Below are 18,941 nucleotides of genomic sequence, written 5' to 3' on the forward strand. Positions count from 1 at the left end.
TATTCAACATTTTCACTGCACTTATAAAATATTCATGATAAAACTAGCTTACAGTATTTCTTTTTTAAAAGTGGAGGTCCCATTGATTGCACTTTTTCTATTGCATAGTGCCAAGTTCGGAGAGGGATTAATGGTGAAACAGGATAAAACAAATTCTTGACAAATAAAATAAATGAACAAATCAGCGAGTTAATGATTTGGATATTTTCACTGACCTGAATTAAACTCCAAACACACTGGCCGGAAAGACCATCAAATGGCAGCACAAGCAAATGGGGCACTCAAAACACAATTTTTAAACCATAGTTGCATTACAAGTAGCAGTGCTCAAGTAAAGTGAACATGCTGCAACACAAGCACACATATCCCAAAGCTCAAACAGTACAGGTATCATTCTTTGACTCAGCTTTGTAAGGTAGTGGTTCTTCATTCTTCATGTTTGTAGAATACTTTATATATACAAGATCATAAGGAGCCAAAGCCTGTCCCAGTGTATATGCACAGAATGTACAAGGAACTGTGATGTTTAAGGATTTGATTTTATTTCCCCAACTACAATGACAGCACTGGGACAGGAAACCAATCTGTAAGTATTGCTCTGTGTTGATGATGTAATAAAAATCAAAGCAATTTCCCACAAACACTACTCTGCATTAATAGCTCAGATTCTCATTGTGCTTGGTATAGAACTTTCAAAATAACTGATTTAAAACTCTTCTTTACAATTAAACTTTTCTGCAAGCCACTACATTAGCAAACTTCAACTCACGAGTGATTGATATTTGTTTCAACCAAACAGTATTCTTATTTATTTTATATTTTTACCATCATATTTTACAAAGTGACTCCAGTTTGCTGCTACCTCTCACATTCTGTATGTGCCACCTATTTTAATTTTCTGCTAATTGCATTTTTTTTTGTAAAGTAGCCAAAAATAAGGAGGTAAACTCATTATTGCACACTTATGTGTCACTACACCTCTAATGACCAAAAAACTTTATTAAGTGGGCTTTTAGAGGGAGAAGAGAACAGCACATATCACATTAATCACACAAATCTGGATCATAGGACACTGGATTCAATTCCTGCTATCGTTAATATCTGTGTGGAATTTATAGGTTCTCTCTGAGTTCTGATGGATTTTCTCCAAGCAGCTCATCTTTCTACATTTAAATATTGCAAGCAATGGTAATCTGGACAAACAGACCCAGTTTATAAAAGGTGTTGTTGATGACATACACCAGTGCTGTTTGTTTCTTAACATATTATAAAAATCCATACTCTACAACTGTGGATTAAGTTTGTGTGTAAGACTGAGACTGTTCAAACTTTGCAAGCTTTCAGTTTCACTAGGCTATTATTATATGGTTACGTGCGAAAAGGTAGTGTGCTTTTACTGCAATTAGAACTTTCTGAAATGTGTATATAATGAAAACATTTTTTCTTATCTTCATAGCATGTGTATAGTTTGTCAAGTAAAAATGCTAATTCATCTGATGGATCTTTACACCACCTTGTGTAAATACAGAATATAGCAATGCTACAGAAGCAAATCACACAATGAACAAGGCCTGAGCTGTAATAAATCACAAAACACTACACATTATAAAATGGACTCTTTACAAAACAAAAAAAAAAAATATAGGTCATTTTTGCAATACTAGCAACACAATTCCTAAGGCAATGACATTTATAGTGTAATTTTTTGTTTTTAATTATGTGTGTCAATAAGTCTTACATTAAACCTGTCTTTTTTGTTTGTTTTGCACTATTTTAATTATCAATATTATAGATCCATTGGGGTCAGTATTGTAACTTATATTTTCCTTCACAGCTTTTCTTTTAAGATAAGATCATCTACTAGGTAGTATTTCATATGCAAATTTACTACAATGATGCACTATATTTTACCTTTTCCATTAAAGGGGTCAGAAATCCCACAAAATACCTGATAAAATAAAAAATAACAGGTAGTGCACACACACCATTATACAGTTCAAAAGTACAGTATGACCAGACCATTTACACTAATTAATGACATATAGCCTGCACCATTGTTTCTCAACATAAATTTGATAACAGAAAATAAAGTGAGAGTAAAACTAAAGCTCCAATTCTAAAGAAATACAATTTTCTACCACACTGTCCACTTTACTCATATTCCTATAAATGTCAATAAATGTATTGTTTTAAAATGTTCCTTTCACTTAAAATGTCAAAATTGTTATTTCAGAAGTATCTAGAACCAAAGCTCATCTTTTTATTCATTATGAAACTTCAGTTGTCCATTATCTATAATAATAAAAGGCAAAGTCCTCACTGACTGACTGACTCACTCACTCACTGACTGACTCATCACTAATTCTCCAACTTCCCGTGTAGGTGGAAGGCTGAAATTTGGCAGGCTCATTCCTTACAGCTTACTTACAAAAGTTAGGCAGGTTTCATTTCGAAATTCAAAGCGTAATGGTCATAACTGGAACATATTTTTTGTCCATACACTGTAATGGAGGAGGCGGAGTCACGTATCGCGTCATCACGCCTCCTACGTAATCACGTGAACTAAAAACAAGGAAGAGATTTACAGCACGAGTAACACGCGGGAACGAAGGTAAATGACGTTAATTTTTGACTGTCTTTTAATACTGTGTAAGCATACATATTAACACATGTGCAATTAAACGTGTGCATTTACGGGGTGATTTCTCAGGCTTAAAAGCTCACCTTTTATCAAACGCGGGAACAAAGGTAACTGACGTTGTTCACTGTCTTTTAATACTGTGTAACCATACATATTAACACATGTCCAATTAAACGTGTGCATTTACGCGGTGATTTCTCAGGCTTAAAAGCTCGCCTTTTACTAAAAAGGTAAATGCAAAACTATTTTCAATCAGTTTATTGAAACGCTCCCGTTAAGGATTGCAATAACATATTCGCGAGATAAAACAACGAAGTAGGGGGAAATGGAGGAACAGCCGCAAACAGCGAAGAGCAAAAAATTTATTAAACAATTGAGAACGGAGCGAGTTAAGCATACAAGCATGTTCATAAGGGAAACAAAGCACGGTGTAAAACGTAAGTTTAAATTAAGTTTATAGAAATACTCCCTCTGCGGATTGCAATAACATATTCGCGAGATAAAAGTTTAATGAGAAGACACGAGGTATAAACGAACCACACGCCGTGGCGCAACGTTAGGGGCAACAGTTTCAACCATTCTATGATCTGCTTCTCGCAACTGAAAGACGGCACATGGCGGATGTTAGCCGACTTGCTGACCGCAACGTTAGGGGCTTCAACTATGGCGCTGACGCCACATCTCAGTGCCAACACTTTGCAGACTGTACTTAAAAGACACGCCCTCCTCACTGGACAGTTAAAAACTCCAATCAAACTAACGATGACATCAAGTATTACCCAATCAAAACTAGGAAAGGAGGCATCTTCATAAAATGCGTGTGGGATGATTTGCATGAGACGCTGCTTTAAAAAAAAAATGATAAAAAAAATACGGGATAAATCCCGTCCAGTATTGATTCAAAACGGGACGCGCAATTTCATTCTCAAACGCGGCACGATTCCGTATTTTAAAGGACGGGTGGCAACCCTACAGTGCCAGGTAACCACCCATACAATCACATTGTGATTCAGACTAGGAATGCAATGAATGTAATTACCCCGATCTACATACAAGGCGAAAGTCTTGCAACATTCAAAGATGATGGTTTGGGATAAGTACACCATACAACATAAAAGAGCTTATGAAGCCTTGAACCGAAAAAAGCAAGATCTCAGAGATCGTAAAAAAAAAAATAGGAGGTAATGTCGTTTTACTCGCTGTACATTTTAGTCAAACATTACCAGTTATTCCACGAGGGAGACCAGCAGATGAACTCAACGCGTGTTTAAAATCCATGCTTCTCCCACGCTCTGTTATATGTCACGTGTTCTCGGGTAGGTGCACCAAAAAATTTATACATTTAAGCATGTAATGGGCAAACAAAAAATGAGGTATACCCGAAGGCACTGCAGTAGTACTTAATGTAACTTTACTTCTTAAATTTTAATGTTTTACTGTTTAATAATTTATATGCTTCTTATATGTTGTTCAAATTCTTTTATCAAAATACCACTGACAGCGCAATGCACGATAACATGGACTGAATACACCATACGCATCCGCCCACGGCTGCCCTGCTGTGCGCAGATAGGAGTTGATTCTACAATAAAATAAAATAAACATAAAAAGAGTAAAACAATCATCACCCATAAACCGTGTGTGTGTGTATATATGTGTATATATATATGTTGATATGTGGATGTGTATATGTATATATATGTTTATATGTGTGTGTGTGTATTTTATATATATAAAACACAGCAACACTCATAACAATGACAACACAATTACATTGACAATCATGTTACGTTATTTTTAAAATGTTTCCTTTTTTTTTCATAACCTCTTTAACAAACTACTTCTCCGCTGCGAAGCGCGGGTATTTTGCTAGTCTATATATATAATTCACTAAGCCACCGACAAGTAGCCACCCATGGAAAGCACGCACCGACAAGTAGCCACCCATGGAAAGCACGCAAGACAGCCACGCCCACCGTATATAATTCACTAAGCCGCCAACAAGTAGCCACCCATGGAAAGCACGCAAGACAGCCACGCCCACCAACTCTAAGACCATTGGATACAATGACAACTCGCAGAGCCACGCCCACCAACTCGGACGCAGCAACTCACAACACCGGGCGTCATTCACGTTCGTCTCTGCTAGACTCCACATGCACCTCTGAGCCACGTTGACTTTTATTAGTCAACCTCAGTGGAACCTCGGTTCACACAGAGGCAGTGAGAGAGAGAGCCGCACACACACACAGGCAGCGCCAGAGAGAGACAGAGGCACACAGGCAGCCAGAGAGAGAGAGCCACGCACACAGACAGGCAGCGCGAGAGAGAGCCACGTACACACACACAGGCAGCGCCAGAGAGAAAGACAGAGGCGCACACACACAGGCAGTGCCAGAGAGAGCCGCACACACACACAGGCAGCGCCAGAGAGAGACAGACGCACACACACAGGCAGCCCCAGAGAGAGCCGCGCACACACACAGGCAGCGCCAGAGAGAGACAGACGCACACACACAGGCAGCGCCAGAGAGAGACAGAGGCACACACACAGGCAGCGCGAGAGAAAGCCGCACACACACACAGGCAGCGCGAGAGAGAGAGCCACACACACACACAGGCAGCGCGAGAGAGAGCCGCGCACACACACTGGCAGAGCGAGAGAGAGAGCCGCGCACACACACAGGCAGAGCGAGAGAGAGACAGAGGCTCACACACAGGCAGCGCCAGAGAGAGACGCGCACACACACAGGCAGCACCAGAGAGAGACAGAGGCACACACAGGCAGCGCCAGAGAGAGCCGCGCACACATACAGGCAGCCCGAGAGAGAGACAGAGGCACACACACAGGCAGCACCAGAGAGAGCGCCGCGCACACACACAGGCAGCGCCAGAGAGAGACAGACGCACACATACAAACAGCGCGAAAGAGAGAGAGCCGCGCACACACACAGGCAGCGCGAGAGAGAGAGCCACGCACACACAGGCAGCGCCAGAGAGAGACAGAGGCACACACACAGGCAGCGCGAGAGAGAGCCGCGCACACACACAGTCAGCGCCAGAGAGAGACAGAGGCACACACACACAGGCAGCCCGAGAGAGAGACCCGCACACACAGGCAGCGTGAGAGAGAGACAGAGCACACACACAGGCAGCACGAAAGAGAGGGGGCTGGACTCATAAGGTAGGAAGGCAGTTAAAGAATGCACTGGGCTTGATTTTGTTTTCACTTCTGTTTACATCGATCGGTTCGTAGTCTGCATTGTTGCAATGTTACTTTTCTTGGTGGTTTATTAAATTACGTATTTTTTCAAATGTTCATTTTTTTTCCCTGTGCTTAAAACTCATCAAAAAAAAAAGTGTTTTTAGCCAGCGGTTGGTAGCACTATAGCGCAAACTATTGCAGTGTTAGTTTTCTCTGTTGTTCAAGGTTTTCTCGATGTTATTCAAAGTTTTTACATTTAGTTTACTATTACGCAGTGCCTTCTATGGTTTAATTAACTATATTTGTGCTTAAAAACTTAAAATATATATTTACATACAGTTCGTACAGTCTGGAACTGATTAATTGTATTTACATACAATCCTATGGGAGAAATTGCTTCGGTTCAAGGTTCCACTGTATTCTTTTCAGTTATGACGCGCGACCGCGTCCACCATCGCAAACTGTTTTACACGCCATGGTCTTAGAGTTGGTGGGCGGGTCTCCGTGAGTTTCTCTTGCGAGCGGGCATATGACCAGGCGGTGTGTATGCTTCCAGAACGAGGGTGGACGTGGCAGGACTATCTAAGAAGAGGCATGTTTGTCACGGATGTGAATCGCTGTATGCTGCGTGTAAAACAGTTTGTTTGTCGCGGATGTGAATCGCTGTATGCAGCATGTAAAACAGTTTCCGAGGGGTATCCCATGGTCTTAGAGTTGGTGGGCGGGTCTCTGTCAGTTGCTCTTGCGACCGGGCACATGACCAGACAGTGTGTATGCTTCGATAGCGAGGGTGGACGCGCCAGCACCATCTAAGAAGAATCATATTTGTCGCAGATGTGAATCGCTGTATGCAGCGTGTAAAACAATTTGTTTGTTGCAGATGTGAATCGCTGTATGCAGCGTGTAGTTTGCGAGGGGGAATTCAATGGTTTTAGCAGTGTCTATACTTCGATGTGAATCGCTGTATGCAGTGTGTAAAACGCTGTATTGTATGTTGCTCCCTTCCAGACTTACATCTTTTCATTCACCTACAGTCATATCCTCAAAACCAACCCCATTTGGACAACTGTGTCTTTCAGGAAGTGTTCATCCATCAATACATAATTATGCGGCGTATGCTACGCCGCGGGTTGGCTAGTCAATTTTAAAAACAGCAATGTTACAGGTATATAAAAAAGTTCCACCCATTACAAAACAAAATATTTTCAGCTAATTCACTATTCAACTCAAACATTTTCTGTAAAACACTGAAGCCTTCAAACCATTCTGGGAAAAGAAGGAAGAGTTAAGAGTTAGTAAGGCTGTTCTCTCAAGAAAATGCCAAAAGTGAAGCACTGATTGGACTTTTTCTTTCCTTACATCTATTAATTCTCAATTTTTAAAACTGATTCAAATGACAAAAAAGTAACTTAAAGATTACTCCAATATTAGATTAAGAAATAGAAAAGCCAAATGAATTTAAATTGTGATTTAACAGATCTAATAAAATTTACATTTTTAGGTATTCATTTATAAGACTTAAAAAGTCAAGATAGTCCATCCCTGATATATTGATATAATTTACATTTTCACTTTTTTTTTAATTTATTCCAGTGATTAGAATAAGATTACTATCATGAGAAAAAAATATTCAGACATGAGAGTCAGTATTTTGTGCCCTAAGAACTAAGTTACCTGATCTATTCTATAACATATCAGTAATTATTTATCGCTCTGATGCTGATCTTTCTGATCATAGCATCACAACAGATGATACCAATTCACGAGAAGAATTTATAATTAATTGCAGAATTTCAGTATGTGAGTATTCCTCTACAGTGCCTCTTACTCTTGCACAATTTGGCTCAAAAACTATTCAGCACATCATCATCTCATAACAGGCTTAAGTTTCGAGTTTGGTATTTTTCCATCCAGCCATTTTAGCTCTAGACCTGTGATGGTGAACCTTTGGGCGTCGAGTGCCAAAAATTCTGAAAATGCAAAAGTTAACTATGCTGCCATGTTGCCCCCGCTAAACAAATGAGAAACAATTCTTTACATATTTATTTGTTTAAAAAAATACAGCCCAATCATGTGTGGTGTTATGTATTATAAAACTAAAAGAAAAATCATTGACATACAATAGAGAAAATTATATGTGCACTGATAAATGGACTTGAAATAGTGCACTAAAAATTACCATACTTTTAATAGTAATTTTGAACTGAACTGAAAAAATATGAAACACATTGCATTTGATTTGCCAACAATTAATGGCTTTTTTTGTTGCTGAGTTTTAATAGATAAGTCCTAGATAAGCACTAACTTCATCAGTCAGTCAGTTTGTTTTGTTCATTTTAATGTTGTTTAGCGCTGAGAATAAGGTCATGCAAAGGTATAACACGGAAAACAAGCCAGTTTTAGGGGAGATTAAGAGGGACAGTTGAGAGAAATGTATAAGAGCACACACTTACAAATGCAGCCTACTTGTCCTTTGCAGAAGTGTAACCACAGTGAGAAAACAATGCTAGCACTGCCCTTTGCAGAATCCATGGAGACAGTATACCGAAATAGTCTTTGAGGTTAATAACTTGCTTATAACAGTTATTTAGGGAAGCTCTGAACTGCACAATGAAAAAAAAAAATTATGGGATTACCCTTATCTCGTATGTATCCCATATATATGTGAAAATATCATGAACATAGTACAGGATATGTAGAAGATAAGAGTTATCCTTTTTTTTTTTTAATCATTGTGCGGTTCAGAGCTTCTGTACTTGTTAAACTGGCTCCTAGCAAAAAAATATAATTCAATGTACTTCACATGAGCAGCGACTGTAAAAGCAGGTTTCACACAAACACTGATAGTGTTTTAATTTTGGGCAGAATAATTTTCCAGTTCTCATCACTCTACTATGGTAAATCCAATTGTAAATGGATGAACAATTTTAATGTAAGAGAGTTCTACCATTTTACATATGCAACATACATGCAACAATTGTTGCTGCTCAAAATTTTGTACACATCACTTTTTAACACTCCACCCTCTCATATCTGAAGACATGTCACTTTCGGCTAATCTTGTTCGTATTTTTGGATGGTTCACTTGAATTGTCATTAGTGAAAAGAACAGCCTTTTCGGTACAGATTTTTCTGCACCACTTGCTGTGCTCTTTGATTTACAGTTTTGCAACAAGTTTGTACTACCTAAATATTCACACCAATATTACATTAGATAAACTCACAGCATTCACTTAAATAACAAGAAATGTTCAAACACCATATCTTGGAGATAGATAGGAAGTCACAATCATAATATACTACTACTATATGTTACATAAATACATTTTTGCATTTTAACTTATAATATAAACACTCTTTTGAGATATAAAGAAAATTAGGAAAAACAGACTGAAGAAAAGTGCCACACACTTAGATGACCGTGAACCAAACCAGTGACAATGTTTAGAAAAATAGCTGTGGTCACAGTTGCACAAATGCCCCAAACACCACCAAAAGGGAAAATGGCACCAGAGAATGGTTCAAGAAAATGCTTTGGGGCGATCTGAATGGTAAAAAAAATGTACCTTCCAAACTTTCAAGTAGCTAAAACATAAAGCTCTGTGTAAAATATACCAGTCCTGAGATAAACAAAAACTGTTGTGTTTTGGAACTAAGAGAGATGTATCTCTGACAGATATACAAATTAGAAAAAGGGGGTCCAAAAATTAATACAAGTTTAAAACAAACAGTATACATCAATAGTGTTGTTACCCCACATTGTATGAATATGTCCTACAATTTGAAAATGAAAAAAATCCCCAGTAGCCTAAAATGCCTTTTAACAAGTTTTTAAAACCTCCTCATCGCCATTGCGTATTAAAGACCAGACTCCAGGAAAACATCCAAGTTTTTACTGTTTCCTTAAAAAAGGCAAGACAGCAATCCTCTGCCTCTAAACCTTTTCATATTAATTATCAGTTCATTAGTTAAAATTGTAAAGAGTCTTGGTTTCAGACAAAAGTACTACTCAAAATGTACAAATTTTATTTAGTCATATGCACTTTTAAAAGTTTTCTATTTTGAATCAAAACTAAAAATACAAGCTATTAAATTAAAAGATAGGTTTGGTATTTTTCAAGTAAAAGTTATCTGTTCACAGTCATGCTATAGATGCATTTACTATGCAAAATTATGTTCTAAAACGTTAATCGCTTCCTGTACATTTAAAAAAATATCTTACCTGCACTGGTGTTTTAAAGAGGAAAAGTTTAACAACTTACCATATACGTTAATTTTTTTGCGCTTACACACACATTGTAAAATAGTTTATACAAGTCATTTTTCAACAAAAAAGCACCAGTATTATGAGATTCAGGTATTTTGAAAGAAGACCAGCCATGCGCGATAGATCAGCACTTAGCCTAAGAAACAAACTTTCACCCTTTAAATTACAGTAAACTTTTTGTCCAAACATGTGCTGGAAACATGGAAGGTGCTGATCAATACTCAAAATCTGTCTTGGCTTGAAAACTTGACATTTTTTTTAGCTTTTCCTCCATGATCTATACCCTCAATTATAAAGCACCAGAGCAGGCAAGATATTTGTATAAATATATAACAAGCACTTAACTTTAGAACATAATTTTGTGTGCAAAATGCATATATAACATGTTTGTGAAGAAATACTTCAGTTTGAAAACTACCGAACTTATACTTTAAACAAATACTGCCAGATATAATAAATACATGGGAAGCTATATATCATAATTAAACTGAACTTCCTTTGAAGGTAAAGTCAGATTGCTTTCATTAGTTAAAGTCAGTCAGTCACTGTCTAACCCTCTTAGTCCTGAAAAGGGTCACAAGGGGTGCTGGAGCTATCCCAGCTTGTACTGGGTGCAAGGCAGGAACAAACCTTGAAGAGGGTGCCAGTCCATCGGAGGGTAAACACCTAAATGCACACCAACCACACAATAAGGCCAATTAAGTACCACCAATCCACCTAACCTGCATGTTTTGGACTGTGGGAGGAAAAAGGGGGCACCCAAAGTAAATCCATATGGACATGGGGAGAACACGCATGGAGGACCCAGTATGCAAACCCTGGCAGCAGTGGTATTACTGTGCCGCCCTAGTTAAAGTTTATGAAAAAGAAAAAAAAATACAAAACATTGGATTTATGCTCACGCTCGAGCAATATGTACCATGTACGTATGTGTTAATCATGGCTTTTGTTATACAGAAACAAAAGACAATGCTAAATGTTAATTTTAAAAAATATTAACCACAAGCTGAGACAAATGTATATCAGATTGAGCTCAAACCTGAATACCAGATTAAAATATGATCAAATAATGAGATTGTACCATGGCCGACTGTAGCTGAAATGTTTCAGCCACTTCCAATTTAAATAAGACAAATGGGCAAATGGATAAGTAGATAAATGGGGGGTTGTCCTTAAATGATTGAGCATGACTGACAAAACAGGTCTGTGGTGAAAGTCAGGATTTTTCTGTTCTTTTATTTAACATATTACACGTCCAGTGTAAGTGTAATGCAGTGTGTAGTACACAATGCAATAAATGGACTAATGTGATAGCAGGAAAATCTGAAGGTAAACCTTTAAATGTTCCAGATGCTTGCAAGTATATAGCCTTTTACAAAAGTTCTATGTTCTTTGTTTTTGAATTAATTTTACTGGTGACCATTTTTGATTAACCTTTGATTATTAAACTGGATTCAGTGATTTGATTAGCCTTTCGGAATGTTACAAATACTATGACAGGTCTAGTAAAACAGAAACTATATGAGAAAAGGTAGAGTACTATTTTTGTCTTAGGAGACTGCATTCCTTTACTGTGGGTGGTGATATCCATTGAATGTTCTATAACACTGAATAGTCAGTGTAATTTTCTAGCAGTAGTGTGCTGGGCTGGTAACATCACTTCAGCGATGGCCCATCTGATCATCAAGCTAATTAAGAAGGCAGACTTAGTTATGGGATGTGCTCTAGACTCACAGGAGACAGCAGGAGGAGGAGAGAATAAAGAAAAAACTGATAGCCATTATAAACAATTCTGCCCATATAAGTAAGATACACTGCCATTAAGTAAATATGACTAACAAATTACTAAACAGAAGAGTGACAAGAAATGCTACGGGGGCTCTTTCACACCTAGGCCTTTATAATGCCTTATTATAACCTCTGTCTTATCATTAGTCAAGTTAGTTTATTTTTTGTAATTCTTGTGAGTGTTTGATGGGGATTATTTTTGCTGTTTTAGATATATTATTTTTGTAACTCTTCACCATCTGTAAAATCTAAACCTTTCCTTGGACAAATACAGTATTATCTAAAATACTACTTTTCTACTGTAATATTGATAATACCAGGGGCAGCATTGCTGTTAACAAAATATTTAAACTGATGAGGCATGGAATAACATTAATGAAAACAAGCAAAACCATTTAACCCACTGTGAAGTATTTGATTGTACACTTACAGGTGCCAGTAGTTTAGCTACAACAGAAAACTTACAGCTACTGATAGATAGATAGATAGATAGATAGATAGATAGATAGATAGATAGATAGATAGATAGATAGATAGATAGATAGAACTTTTAGGAGAACTATAATATTGTGAGTAGCAGAACACGATCAATATATGGAACATTGTGTTTTTATTTTCATTGTGATTTGTGGTCAAATGTATCGTAAGGACTTTAATAAAGAAACAAGACATTCACTGCATACAGAGTTTACTGGAATCGCAAGATGTTACGACACATTTTGGCTTACATCTAACTTTTTCAATGTACGTTTCCATCATACTCTTAAATGTAGCAGGATTTATAATAATTTCTGAAGCTGCTAGGTGTATAATCTGCATTACTGTAAAGTAGGCAGTTGCCCAAACAATCTGACAGAGTGGCAGCATGTATTACTCACCACGTCTTTAGCCCTGTTGGAGAAATCGGTTTTTGGTCGACTTTTCTTTAGTATTTCGTCTTTTGATGTATCAAATCCCACACCAATTGCTTTATTTCTAGTTTTTACGGTTTTGACGCTTGCTTTAAACAATAACGTAATGTCAACTGCCATCTCTGCACAACATACAGTGCAACGTTTCAAGACACTTTTCCTTTTCTGCGCAGGAGTGACAATCAGGAGACACGTCGTTGGATACTACGTCATATACGCGCGACATAAGTTAGACCAATACGAAATGTAGGATAAACCGCTTTCCGGATGACGTACTTCAAGTTAATTTTTTTAACATTAAAATATCAGTGACGGCATTTCTACATGTCGAATTAGTAGTGGGAGAAGAAAGCAGGGTTTTTTCCAAGCCATTGTTGACATGTGTTTAAAAACGTCTGTTCTTCTCATCTCATTTTTGAAACAGCTTTTCCAGATATATATAAAGACGTTTAAGAATTCATTTGAAGTGTCGTGTACGTAATCTGCTTATATGTAATATGTCAACCCGGTCTACTTAAAGCGTTGTTTAGTATTTATAAAGTAATTGCCGATTTTCTTTGGGCATGTACTATTAAACTTACTTATACTGCATTACATCGTAGTTTTGTAGATAAGTGTAAAGCGTTTGGAGTGTGTTCGATATGAAAGCAGGCGTACACCTGCAAAACTGATTTCAGGGAGGTTTAGGTAAGGGGTAGGTGCGTAGTAAAGAGCCCGGGAGTGGAACTGTACGCAGAGGTGTTTCTAGGAATTGCTGGTGTCAGGGTCCTTGACCCCCATGGGTTTTCCAGTCTGAATGGCACCCATGGGACGGGGTGAGTTTCCAGAAGAAAATTGGTGAATCGCTTCCTTGAGTCCGGGAGAAGACCCCGATTTCCAGGAGATAACCTGAATTTGTGAAAGACGCTATATAAAAATGAAGCGTAATTCATACATTTCGCACCCAGGCTTTATGTATTCTCCTCTCCCTCGTTAGTCTCCTTTTGTTTCAGGTGAATGTGTCTTTATTTAGGTACTGATGTCATCACAATTGTACCACACCTGTGCTTCAGTTCATTTAACCTTAGACATGAGCAAAGTAAAAGCTCTCCAAGAATGAACTCGGCCCAGAATACAAAATATAGATAGCTGTACGTGCATATGAAGGAATATTTAGGAAATAAATAAATACGCGAACAAATAAATTCAAAATGTGATGATAGATAAATACATAACATAATTTGGTCCAGATTGTGGTAGTCATATTTACAAATAGTAAACTTTGTCTATATATATATATATATATATACACACACACACACATACACGTACAAGTTCGACCGGACACACATTTAAATAGGCCTCAGTGCAAGTAAAATTCGGGGCTAATGCCAAATATGCCAGAGAACTTGCTGAAGCATGGCTATCCAATGAAAACATCATTAAGACATTAAGAAACATTTTGACATAAACCCAGCATATAATAAGACTATAATAAGACTTTATAACCGATACCCTCCTCATCAATCTCCCCTCCGCCCCACATCAATGTACCCTCCCCTCCTTATTTGCTATACTGTATATTGCTTTGGATTCCTGTAAGTCTAATCATGTTCCACTGATGATGATTCCTGGTAGGAATCAAAAGTGTATAGGAATAAAATTCTTATTACTGTATTTTCTTTACTTGGGTTGCAAGGTAGTGTCATTCCTAAACTTTAGTTCTGTGTTTAAAAATTTCCAAATGAAAAGACTTTCTCAAAAAATGCCAGTCTACTGTTTTTTGTAGAAAGTAGGTTATCCCCTTTGACAGATTGCCAGAAAACTAATGATTTCATACAAAGGTGCCTATTACTGTTTTGAGAGAAGAGGGCAACGAGAAGCCAGATGCACAAATGCATAACAGAAGAAGTACAGTGCATCAGAATCTGTAGTTTGAGAAACAGATGCCTTACAGGTCCTCAGTTGGCTTCTTACTCAAATACACACCAAATACCAATGCCATCTGCAACAATGAAAAGATGACTTTGGGATACTGGTATAAGAGGCAGAGTTTCAAAGAAATAGCCATATCTGAAACTGGGGAATAAAAAGAAAAGATTAAAATGGGCAAAAGAGCTCAGACATTGGATGGAAGATGACTGGAAAAGCATATTATGCCCAGCATTCTGTATAATAAATAAAACAAACCAGAGTATGGCAAAGACTTTGAATTCAACACACCATTGCTTTCTTTGTAGAGTTTGCTAATTTTCTCTGAGTGCATGTTTTTTTTTTTTTCTTCTCAGATACATAGCTTTTCTTGTACAACCTGTAAACTAGTATGTTAGGTTAATTGTCACTTGGAATTGGCCTGGTGAGAGTGGGTGGGTCCTTCACTCAACTGACTCCCAACCAACAGTTGGTTCTTTCCTTACACCCAATATTGTCAGATTTGTTTTAGAATAAGTTGGTTTCAGAAATTTATAACGGATTGTGTGCCCAGCAACAAACAATTGCCAGGGGTTCATTTTTGACTTGTAAACATAAAATAAGAATATGGCCTGGAGGTATAATTATATGTAAAACAAGGATGAAAATGCTAAACAAAATCATCTTATCAAACAGCATTTTTGATAATCCCTATTTAACAGTGTTATTAGTGTAGCACTAGATAGAATTATAAGAGAGAACTTAAACAAATCCACTGTTGCTGCAGTTTTGATATGCTTCTTAAAAATGCAGTACAGTACTAGTAGTAGTGGTAGTAGTAATACTATGATGTGTGTTATAGGTGGAATGTTTTTAAGTTTTTTAATAATGTAAGAAGATTATTTCTTAGTTGTTAATTTAGTAATGAAATCCCAACTAAATAAGAGAATTTTTGGTAAGGCTGCAAGTTAACAATCATAGGTAATAAAGCCCAATATATTAATTTCAGCAATCAGTAATTATTTTCAATAGAGTAAACTCTTTATTGCCTAGTTTGTTAGTCTTGCTACACATTTTAAAAAGTGAAGTTAGGTTAATGTGATATAGTTTAACACAAGTACTGTTCATTGTGATTTATTGGGCCAGGCAGACTGTAAATCCACTTATTTTTTTACTGGTGTAATTCCAGTCTATGTCAGATCACCTGCCATTAGATCCATCCATTTATTGGACAGACATAATCGTTTTAGCTTTCTGTGAGCTTGAGCTTGTCTTGGTGCAGCACTACTAAAACTAATCCAGCAGGAGCCAACTCTGGGATGGGTGTTGTTCCCCCACAGAACAGTCACTAGACACATTCATGGTAGCAGTCAATTGATAATCAAAAGAAGTCATAAATTGAATGGAAAACACATTAATGAAAAACAATAATTCACAAATTGAACGAGAAGAACTAGCAATGTTTTTACTGGCAAACACCTTAAGAGATGTACAGTCATCACTTTACAGCATGTCGAATATTTCTTCTCAATTTCACTCTTTAAGAAACAGATTATGGTCAACAGTTTAGAATTGTTAAATTACTGCAGGATATTTTTTCTTGTCAACACCAATTATCAATCCATTTTTTAAATCCATTTATTCCATTACTGGGTCATGTGTAACAGTATAATTTATTTCAGTTTTATATAGTCCCATTTAAAGAGCCTAGCATTACTGGCATTTTGCAAAGAATGCAAGTGTACACAAATATGAAGTAAAATAATAAAATGTAACACAACATAAGTAAAATAATCCATTCATTTTTTTTTTTTCATAAGACCTCTTAATACAGTTCAGAAATGTGGAGGAATGCACAAAACAAGCACCAGTTCTAGATGGGTTGCCAGTCCACTGCAAAGCACCTTAATGTACTCACCTATAGTCACTTGCACTGATCAAATTTGGAACTGCTAATTAACCTAACACTAAAATCTTTGGAACATGAAAGGGAAATTCAGACATGGAGAGAGCCTTCCAACTCCATGCAGGCAGTGATATTTGAGCCCATGACTCTAGCACTGTGGGGAGGTAGTGATAATGTCTGTGTCACCATACTGCCCTAATTAAATTAATTTGCAATAAAAAATGACAGACATAAACACTACGAAATGCATGCATGAAAAGGGAAAAAAAAAAGCTTTTCATTCTAGCTATTAGTTTTCTTCATTAGAACACCTTCTCAAACCTGATTAATCCAGTTCTGGGTCACTGGGGGCCAGAGCTTATCTTAGCAATATTGGCACAAAGCAGGTACCAGTCCTGGACCAACCGCTTGTGTAATGCATTTCCCAGTACTGCTCACATGCACAGTAATGTTTGTCTTTGGGGATGTTTGAGAAAAACCTTACAAAGCATGGGGAGAACAAGCAGAATTCACACAGGCTGGGCTAACCACTGCATCATAGTGGGTGAGGAAGTTTATATGCAATGTAGATAGATAGATAGATAGATAGATAGATAGATAGATAGATAGATAGATAGATAGATAGATAGATAGATAGATAGATAGATAGATAGATAGATAGATAGATAGATAGATAGATAGATACTTTATTAATCCCAATGGGAAATTCACAACTGTAACTGCATTTCTGTCAACATCAGGGAGATGGTATCTGCCATCACACAAGATCTAATGTTATTTTAAAGAAAATTCCAGTGTAAAACAGGTCATACTCAACCTTTTCACATGTTTTTGCAGATTAAGCTAAGTATCATCCTTTGTTTTTCCTCTGCATTAACAGTCTCCCTGTGTGGAAGTTCCTGCCCGTGAAGTTATTTACCTCTGTAAAAGTGAGGATTTATTCTGCACAATGTATTTATACTCAGATTTAAAGTGTCATGCATACTGTTGAATGATTTAAAAAATAACACTTTTTTTACAGTATTTTCTTAAATGAGCAGGCAATAGCTGTCATACTGTATCTTTTTAACTAGAAAAGTGCTGAGAAAACAATATATTTATCAAGTACAAGAGTATATGAAGTTCTAATAATGCATAAAAATAATGGTTAGTGTGTTAGGCAAGTATACTAGTATAGTTATTTCTTAAATGAAAACTAAAACAGCTGTATGTTTAATTTGTTTTAAATTGTATTCTATCCATCCATTCAAAAACCTATGTAATATAGTTCAGGGGCATAGTGAGCTAAATTATATTTAAATGAAATACATGTTAATTTTTGTACAATATACCAGTGTTAAAAGTAGCCTTTTAATGTTTAAACAACACAGCTATCAATTAGTTTTCAAGCATGTGTTTATGTATTCATTTTCCCCTTTTTACTTTATTTACATAAAGTATCAATCTACTTAACCGGTGCAGTTCCTTTTCAGATTTGTGAGTAGCAGTATCAGGCACAAGGCAGGAGACAGCCTGTGTCACTTAAAACACTAGCAGACGTAAACACTGTCATTCACTCTGGGCCAGTTAATACTAGCCAGTTAATCCAACACGAATGTATTTGGTATGAGGGAGGAAAATCAATGTGAACTTAGGAAGAAAAAGTAAATTGTACTTTCAAAGTGCTATAAAGTGCCTCCTGGTGGTTACTCAAACGTTCATGCAATAGTGCCTTAAAAATCCCCAAAACAACTATTATATAAGGTTACGGGCTCACTATTGCCATGTGTACAGAGTACAGTGAAATTATTACATGTATGTGCTAATGAACATTCAACATGCCAAGACTTTGCAGTGCCATGATTAAAGAGTACTGTATAGTGATCTTCCTCAAAATGTCTGTCCTCCTTATCTAAAACTTACTTTGAAATGCCACACTTGAAGTAAAGAAAATGATGATTTACATCAAACTGTTTGATTAGTGGAATTGACTTTCACCTTATCCTCAGTGAAAATGTGTACATATCTACGATAAAAAAGCAAGATATTAAAGAAAGCAAATGCAAAGTTTGAAAACATATATAGAGGAAATTAAAGTTGACTGGCTACCACATGTTTTCTTATTCCGTGTGTTGCTTACCCAGTTTTAAATCTAGTCTTCTTTTCATTAAATTTATCATTACCCTTCTACCCTGTCGGTTAAGCATTTGAAACCCCTGTGTCAATGGAACTCTAAACAAGAATGGCTTTTAAAACCCAACTTTGGGATACTTCTAAGTTAGGAACATCCTTCAGAATTCTAAAACTGCTAGGTGTAAGCTTAATGGTTTACCTAAATAGTCAATTTCCTGTGT

At 36.9% G+C, this 18,941-nt stretch overlaps 1 protein-coding gene across 1 annotated transcript in view; it reads right to left on the reverse strand.

The window, feature by feature from the left end:
• The window catches only part of stx18 (syntaxin 18), a 151,493-nt gene extending 138,479 nt beyond the window's left edge, over nucleotides 1–13,014 (reverse strand). The window contains exon 1 of the mRNA XM_028801829.2: nucleotides 12,780–13,014. Coding sequence (XP_028657662.1) covers nucleotides 12,780–12,932 — 153 coding nt within the window. The 5' untranslated portion in view covers nucleotides 12,933–13,014. The remainder of the gene's footprint in view (nucleotides 1–12,779) is intronic.
• Between the last annotated feature and the right edge of the window lie 5,927 nt (nucleotides 13,015–18,941).

Source organism: Erpetoichthys calabaricus, chromosome 5 (genome assembly GCF_900747795.2).
Source record: "Erpetoichthys calabaricus chromosome 5, fErpCal1.3, whole genome shotgun sequence".
Classification (NCBI taxonomy): Eukaryota; Metazoa; Chordata; class Cladistia; order Polypteriformes; family Polypteridae; genus Erpetoichthys; species Erpetoichthys calabaricus.